Source organism: Pomacea canaliculata, linkage group LG6, assembly GCF_003073045.1.
Source record: "Pomacea canaliculata isolate SZHN2017 linkage group LG6, ASM307304v1, whole genome shotgun sequence".
Taxonomy (NCBI): Eukaryota; Metazoa; Mollusca; class Gastropoda; order Architaenioglossa; family Ampullariidae; genus Pomacea; species Pomacea canaliculata.
In genome coordinates this window covers 1485904-1494596 of record NC_037595.1, presented here as the reverse complement: position 1 = coordinate 1494596, position 8693 = coordinate 1485904, and the positions used below count along the sequence as shown (strand labels likewise).

Below are 8693 nucleotides of genomic sequence, written 5' to 3'. Positions count from 1 at the left end.
AATATTTATGGACTGTGCACATCTTGTACAAACCACACTCCGCAGCCCACACATCACAACCATACAAGCAGGAAGACACGTCTGTAGCAAACAGTCTCCACAATAAATAAATCATTAAATCGATAAATAATTCATTGCTTGACGGATTAACAATTAATATTTTTAACTTAAATAATAAGTCAAAGCTGTTCACATAGGTCGGCACAGACAAAAAAAAAAAAAATAAAAAAAAATAAAAAGTTCCCTGTGTGATTAAGGGCGAGTTGCGGTGTTTTCTCTGTACCGAGGACAAGAGAGAAAGGAGAAGTCTCCGGTGTTTGGCTGAAGCTTCTGAGCAGACGAGGAACCCATCGCTTCACGGTGTTGACAATCCTTGTCTCTCTTTCATCACTGGGGAGGGGATGATGGGAGGGAAGTGATGCTGGGGAAGTCTTCTCCACCCCACCTTGCTTGATGGAGGATGAGGTGAAGGTGGTCGATGTTTGGTGCTGCTGACCTCCAGGGTTCATCTGAAATTCTAAACAGATGTTGACCTCGTCAAGACACATCACTGACCTATAGGACATCCTCACCTCCCGTCTGTACACCCCGGGTCCCGAGGCAGCAGTGTCACAGCAAGTCCACCAAGGTGTTTTCTCTCAAAGGGCGTCTGGCACGCAGAACAATAAGATCTTTCAGGACGAGGAGCAGACGACAAATACATTTGTCATTAGTAAACAACAAGTGTAGACGACCGGTAACCTCCTCGATGATGGAAACAAGATCAGAAATCCTGGAAGAAAGGCAGCAACACGGAGAGGTACGTGTCTGTTGTCGGAGGTTCCCAGGGGAAGGTGAGTAGATGTACATACAGTTATTCCGTGAAGACTGACTCGCATACCGGATGTTGTAAATAAGGACTTATTGTTAAAGGTGACTTAGCTAGCTTACAGTGTAAAGATAAAAAATCCAAGGATGAAAATGTGCCTCATATCTGTTCGCGTGGCCAAAAATGTTGACAGCAGGCCATCAGCTTGCTGTTGTAACTGGATTACATTTCATTTAGTTCTCACAAGACATTTTTGTGTGGATTGAATGTTAACGATGCTCATTAAAAATAAATGAGACGTGGTATAACTTTAAACATGTTTCAATCTGACGAAGTGACAGTCTTAGCTATTTTTGCAGTCCAGCGGACATTCTAAACCTGTCAGGTGCCACCTCGCGCCAGGGCTGGGCGGACGGGATCAGCGGACCCTGACGACATAAAAACAATATCGAATATCTAGCGATGGCAGATACATCCCAAGTCCTCATAAACCTACCATCAATGCAAATGTTAGCTAAAAAGGACGAGAGACATCATTTTGGTATGCAGACCTTGTCCCGCTTTCTATTCCTGGCAGGTGAGTGAAGCTTGCAGTGGATGGCCGCAGGGCTGAGGCCTGCACAGGTAGGTGCCGCCAGACTTCAAAGTCCCAAAATATCACATCCCCCTTTACTCCCCCAGAATTAGAAGTGTCCTGAAAACCAGTCATCGTTTGTCAAAAGTGCATGGAAAAAATGGTTTGCGAACAATAAAACGAGAGAGGAATGGTAATGTCTCCGTGATTCTGGGGCTACAATGATGCCAGACAAGTACCAGACGATGAGCGGCACCGGGAGGCTGGCTTCCTGTCGAGGTAAGGTCGTATTGAAATAGTCACCTCAACCGTGTGACATCCTTTGCCAAAAGTTCACAGAAACACACACACACTTGCTTCATACATTATAGTCTCACATACACCGGTATTTGAAGTTGTCACGACCTTACGTCGGACTTGCGCATTCTTTACGAAAAACGACACGAGATCACTTCCAGGTTGGGACGTCTGTTTAATATACACACAAACATAAAATACACAACTCTACCTCTCACTCGTCAAAACATCAATAATACATTGGTAACTAATCAGTCCGATAATGGAGGTCGGAGCACCAATCTGGAACCTTGTCCAGAGTACAAAGGTCTCCCTGATAAAGAATATAAATACACTTACGTTACCGTCTGCCAGAGTCACTTCAGTAAGCATCAAAATGTCCGACGTATCTCGGCGTCAGGAACACTCAGTCCGTCCACGGTGAGCGTGCAGGTACACCGACACACTCCCGCAACACACTAATACACATTCCACGCTGCTGCGTATTCCTCCAGAATATCCGTATCTGGCGCTCACACAATGCTACACCAGAAATACACACTCCACGCTGCTACGTATTCCGAACACTGGGTCCCGGAATATCACAATAAACACTCCAAGCTGCTACGAATTCCGAACACTGGGTCCCGGAATATCACTCCAAGACGTCGACGGACTGCACTCCGCTCTGGACGTCAGACTCAAAATGGAGTAGGCATAGGAAGGCTCTTGGACCTTGCCGCTGTTAGGGTCTTCTCTTGAAAACCTTGTCCACTTTAGTGGGTCCCCTCTCGAAGTTCGTTATCCTTTTTAGTGGGTCTCCTCTCGAAGTTCCTTGTCTAGGCAAGGAACTTAAATTCTCAGATTCCCCGGTTCTATAATCCAGACATTCAGTACAACCGACCGTCTAGGCGGTGGCGTTGGGAATCTCAAAAACAGTTCACCCCGCCAAAACGTGCGGTGAACACTACTCACTCCTAGCCACGCGAGCCACGTGAGGCACGGGAATTACACCTCCCCCGAGCACTGTCACACGCTTCAAAAAAAACACACACAGGAGGCACGGACTGGTCCGTGACATACCTCCCTCCCCTAAATAAAAAAAATGTTACAAAACATTTTTTCTAAGTTACTATAATAACATTCATTTAGGCTCAAGTTAAACACAATGTGTCTCGCATAGAAAAATCAAGCTTTCGCTTTCCTTTTACATACATAAGTCTGTTCTTAGTACCACAAGTACAATCATTATTCACATTTCACAAAATTATTTACATTTCTTATCATGAAGATAAATAAGATACCTCTTTCATCAAAAAACAAAACAAAAAAACACAACAGCAATGTTCATAAAGCAGTAGTTTTCAAGGTATTAGTTGATCCATTCCCGCCCGTGATAGAGCGTCTGCTATTCTAGTGTCTGTCCCTTTAATTGCTTCCGTACAATGACGTCTGCAGCAACTACCATAACATCTTTTCTGAACAATCAGTCATTACAAGAAAAATACATTTTCAATGAAAAATACAATACTAATCTGTTCAATGACTTTACAACTGAAATTCTCTTCTAGCTACACAACTCTTTTGCTTTATGTGATCTGTTGATCGATTTCTGATCGCGACAGAAAATCGGCCAGTTGATTCTGAGTGCCCTTTAGAGATTCCACTGGGAATTGGTATTCTAATTGTTTGTACGCTGTCTCACAGCAGTCCTCTATAAATGTCCATTTTTTCTTGACTTTTCCTCGCTTAATTAAGTTCTTCTGATTCAACTTAAATAAGATAATTGTGACTGGTTTCTTCTTTTCCTCCTTCCTTTTTCCAATTTGTCTTCTAAGATACACTTTCATTGCTTTTCTCTCATCGTACGTCTGTTCAAGTTCCCTCACTTGTTTTATCAAATCTTTCTCTTCCCCATCATTCTTGTTAGCTGATTTCTCCGCTTCGATTGTTTTCTCCAGGTTTCTAAGACGCAGCTGGACATTTTCTGAGGTAAGTTTAGTTTCAAGATGAGCAGCTCTTTCTGCTTCTAAGTTTTCTTCCAGAGATTTCACTCTTGTAATGATACTCTCAAGATCTTTGGTCAGACTTTTCTCAAGTTCCTTCGAGTCTCTAATTTCTGCTACTGCTTTCTGTAGGTCATTGATTCTGTTATTCAGTTCATCATGAACCTCCTGAAAATCAGATTCTCTCTGCACTGATTGTTGTTTTAGTTGTGTCATCTCACTTTGAATCTTAGCGACTTCAAGCATTTCATTCTTAGTGTCTTCGCTGTCTCTTTTCTCATTTCCACTCGTGGGATCTTCGTGTTTATGGTTAGGACACTTCTTGGCGATGTGCCCAAATCCTTCACAGGTGTAACATTGGCGCTGTGATGTCCATCGAAGCCGATCGCCAGAAGATGTTGCTTCTTTCTGGTTCTTCCTTCTCAGTATCACTCTATTGGGTCCTAGGTATTGGGCCCTCTGGTAAAGACAGTTCCGGGCAATGTGACCATATTGTTTGCAGTTGTAGCATTGCCTCCAGGAAGTCTGAGGTGCTTGATGGTTCGGATCATCCCTCAACCGGTGTGTTGAAAAGAATCTAGGGGATAGCTTGTCTTTTCCACTCTCTCTGTAGGAAGAAGCCTTCATGTAGCCCTGTCTCTTACGGGATGTTGTCGGACATCTATTTCTCTGTGACGGCGTAGATGATGGTTGAGAATCGCAGGTCACGTTTGCGAATCTGGAGGTCTCTGTCCTCCTTGCCAGGCACTTGTTTGAATGTACAGTCCGGTAGTGCTCAGCATACTCGGCCAAAGCGTCAACTGTGGATGAGTCCCTCTCTCGTAGGTAGATGGATAAATCTGTACAGACACTTTGATAATATTGTTCTTTCAGCAACAGATCTCTAAGGTGCTGATAATCCTGAGGTATTTCGGAGCAGTTAATCCATTTGTCCGCTAAATGGGACATTCTTCTTAAGAAGTCCGTCATGGATTCTTTAGGCTGAGGTCGTATCGATCTAAACTTTTCTCGATATTCTTCGCTTGGACGATTAAAATTCAGTAGCAGTGCTTTCTTCAACGTCTCATAACTGGTGTCTCCTTGGAGACCCAATGTATGGTAAACATTCAAGGCTCGGCCTTGCAACTTAAGAGCCAAGTTCAGGGAACATATCTCTGCCGACCACTTTAATACTCGGGCATGTGCCTCAAACCTACCAATATAAGCATCTATATCATCTCTGTCTTCCTGGAACATGGGAAGTTCATGGATGTATTCTTCAAGTCTTGCTATTTCAGCCTCTCTGTCTAATCTGTCTTCTATTCTCTCTCTTTCTAATCTTGGGAGTCTTTCCATTTTCTGTATTAACGCTGAAGTGCAAATTTCCAAAAACAAACTAATCCTAACAAGCGGATTATCAATAGGGTTGCACAATAGCACAATTCCGACTAAAGAAAGGATCACAATCTTCAAACTATAACAACACTGAAGTGGCTATCACAATCAATAAACAAAGGGTGAATAATCCCTCAATTACAACAAGATCAACTTCGCTTGTTATTGAACATCAATATCTTATGACGTATAAGGTGCAATGCTTTGCTCCCACAACTTAGTATTTCTAAATATCACGTGTGCATAGTGACATATCACACAGCATAACATCCATGAAAGCTCGGGTCTCTACTTTTCCTACTTAATGCATCAGTGCTTCATAACAAGTTATCAAACCTTCTTCAAATTCCAGTTAAAGTTTTCACACAAGATTTTCAAATCAGTTCTCATATCTCAACATCAAAAATCCACTAATCTCACTAATTCACAAGAATCCACCAATATCTCTAGTGAGATATGTCAACTCAGCTACATAATCAATTTTCAAGGTAAATTTAAAGAGAAATACAACTACAAAACAATACAAGCAAGATCAAAATAATCACCAATAATCAGAGAGAAAAAAATATTAACTTTGCAATCTGCAAACATAAAATTTAAGTCAAGCAATACTTATTGCTGATAATATTTCAACACAAATTCTCAGCAAACGTTACTAACTAAAACAACATAATGCTAAGTCTGAACCTGACAATAGCATTCACATGAAATTACACTTAAACAAAATATTGTTAAAGGTAAAATGCTTTTCAAACACTCTAGCAATACTAAAGACTAAGGCGTGTTTTCTTTTTCTTAAAACACAAACCAAGAAAAGATACCTACAGAGAAGAAAAAAAAAGCAGTAGAGAAAAGACAGAGGGCGGAAACGAGCGTGAAAAGACACAAAAAAGAACAAAGGCAAGACACAGAAACTAGACCCTTACTGGGGGGACGAACTGTACACACCCCCAGACCCGTAGAGCTGGAGACGGGAAAATATAAAAAAAAAAAAACAACAAAGCAAATCTGCTCACAGCCTACGCTTCCCTAGCACGTGGAACACGCAATACACACTTTCACTCACACTTACACAGGTAATTTCACAAAGAAAACGTCCCAAACCAACACATAAAACATGAAAAAGATTCTAAAGCAAAGTTCCTAGAGGTGGGAAAGATAGACACACACAACAGCAAGACTAGACCTAAGGCCCTCTCTGTCGGCTGAACTATACAAGCCGGCAGACCCGTGTAATCGGAGACGGGATAAACACAGAGACGAAAACTTCAAAATACATAAATTTGGCTGACTGCCAACCGTGTACACAACTTCTGATACCAAATTCTATTACCAACTCGTATACCACTTCTAATTCCACGGGTATTCGACTTCTTCTCATCAACTTTTATACATGCAACTTCTCGAACATGTATACAAACTTCTAATAAACGTACATACGACTTCTGAGCGACGTGTGTACAAACTTCTAAACACTTGGATACAAAGAGACTATCCCTCCCTGAAGTGATCACGTCGGGGTCACCAAATGTCACGACCTTACGTCGGACTTGCGCATTCTTTACGAAAAACGACACGAGATCACTTCCAGGTTGGGACGTCTGTTTAATATACACACAAACATAAAATACACAACTCTACCTCTCACTCGTCAAAACATCAATAATACATTGGTAACTAATCAGTCCGATAATGGAGGTCGGAGCACCAATCTGGAACCTTGTCCAGAGTACAAAGGTCTCCCTGATAAAGAATATAAATACACTTACGTTACCGTCTGCCAGAGTCACTTCAGTAAGCATCAAAATGTCCGACGTATCTCGGCGTCAGGAACACTCAGTCCGTCCACGGTGAGCGTGCAGGTACACCGACACACTCCCGCAACACACTAATACACATTCCACGCTGCTGCGTATTCCTCCAGAATATCCGTATCTGGCGCTCACACAATGCTACACCAGAAATACACACTCCACGCTGCTACGTATTCCGAACACTGGGTCCCGGAATATCACAATAAACACTCCAAGCTGCTACGAATTCCGAACACTGGGTCCCGGAATATCACTCCAAGACGTCGACGGACTGCACTCCGCTCTGGACGTCAGACTCAAAATGGAGTAGGCATAGGAAGGCTCTTGGACCTTGCCGCTGTTAGGGTCTTCTCTTGAAAACCTTGTCCACTTTAGTGGGTCCCCTCTCGAAGTTCGTTATCCTTTTTAGTGGGTCTCCTCTCGAAGTTCCTTGTCTAGGCAAGGAACTTAAATTCTCAGATTCCCCGGTTCTATAATCCAGACATTCAGTACAACCGACCGTCTAGGCGGTGGCGTTGGGAATCTCAAAAACAGTTCACCCCGCCAAAACGTGCGGTGAACACTACTCACTCCTAGCCACGCGAGCCACGTGAGGCACGGGAATTACACCTCCCCCGAGCACTGTCACACGCTTCAAAAAAAACACACACAGGAGGCACGGACTGGTCCGTGACAGAAGTACAATATACAGATGTACACAACAGTATTCTAACCGCGTGCCGCCGTCTGTAGCTTCGTGCACAAAGCTGATCAGATAGATGTTTCGTGAAATGAGAATCTCATCTTCTTTTCTTTTATATGCGAACTTACACATGATGGACTGGCCGTGGGCATTCCGGCCTCGGCCTTTAATGTTTGGGATGTGTCACGAACTGGAGGAGAGTGGAGGGCATTAGTGTGTCGCGCATGCGCAGTTGCATCCGTCACGCGGTGGAGATCGTTGGTGCGTTGGTTGTTGCTGCAACAGTACAACAGTGCATGGTGATGATGGTGACGTCATAAAGGTGATGATGGTAAGGTCACATGAATGTGATGATGGTGACGTCATATAAACGTGATGGGAGAAGCAGGGCTTGTGCACCGTCAAGTTAGTCCAAACTGAGGAACATCCGGTCCTTTGGGTCCAACGCAAAAAATCCCTTTGTCGAGGAGAACAACATGCAGCATTTGTCAACAAGATGTTTATGCCTCATGAAGTGTAAAAGACACAGAAACCGGTTCTGGAAGAACCTTGACCTTCCAGTTGGATTTCCTTATCGCAGAGCGGCCTTGACCTGGCCACTCGACAGCCTTGAAACTTTCCTACCTGCTCATCAGGTCACGTGACATAGCAAGTGGACATCAGGTTAAACTTCGATCCTCGTGTTCTTAATTTGCTATAAATAAACTTTAATTCATTCAGCACGTTGCAGTAGCAAACCCTACTTGACTGAGTTGAACTCACCTCAACGACGCACCTGACAGCTGCGCAGTTTTTTGCAGATTTCAAGTGCTGTTCATCTTAAGTCTTTCTTAACAGAGCTAATTTGATTAACTTCGGCAGTGTTGTCACTTGAACTTAAGAAGTTTTTTTTTTAAACTCACAATCGTTTAATCCAGTTACAGCAACAGTCTAGCAATGTTCCCTACACTTGCACTTTCGACATTTCGCTGTACCCCGGAGATTTACTGCACAAAGGGTGAATCAGTCCCTAGATTTCGACCTCAGAAGTTCAGGTGAGTTAACGAGGTTTTATTTCGTCTTCGTGATTTCGGAGAGTTAATTAGTGCTGCGAATGGAGCCTGTAGGGCGGGGTAGGTTCCTCAGTTTACTCGGGCTTCAGGTTGATACACAGGAACAC

General features: G+C 43.2%; 1 protein-coding gene across 1 annotated transcript; it reads right to left on the bottom strand.

The window, feature by feature from the left end:
• Positions 1-1834: 1834 nt before the first annotated feature.
• LOC112567099 lies at positions 1835-7495 on the bottom strand. Its single transcript, XM_025243646.1, has one exon. It carries the CDS (start codon positions 4997-4999, stop codon positions 3248-3250), a length of 1752 nt encoding a protein of 583 aa, XP_025099431.1. The 5' UTR covers positions 5000-7495; the 3' UTR covers positions 1835-3247.
• Between the last annotated feature and the right edge of the window lie 1198 nt (positions 7496-8693).

Excerpts from the sequence above, each read along its gene's own strand:
- LOC112567099 (XM_025243646.1), bottom strand. The coding sequence starts at position 4,999 with ATGGAAAGACTCCCAAGATTAGAAAGAGAGAGAATAGAAGACAGATTA.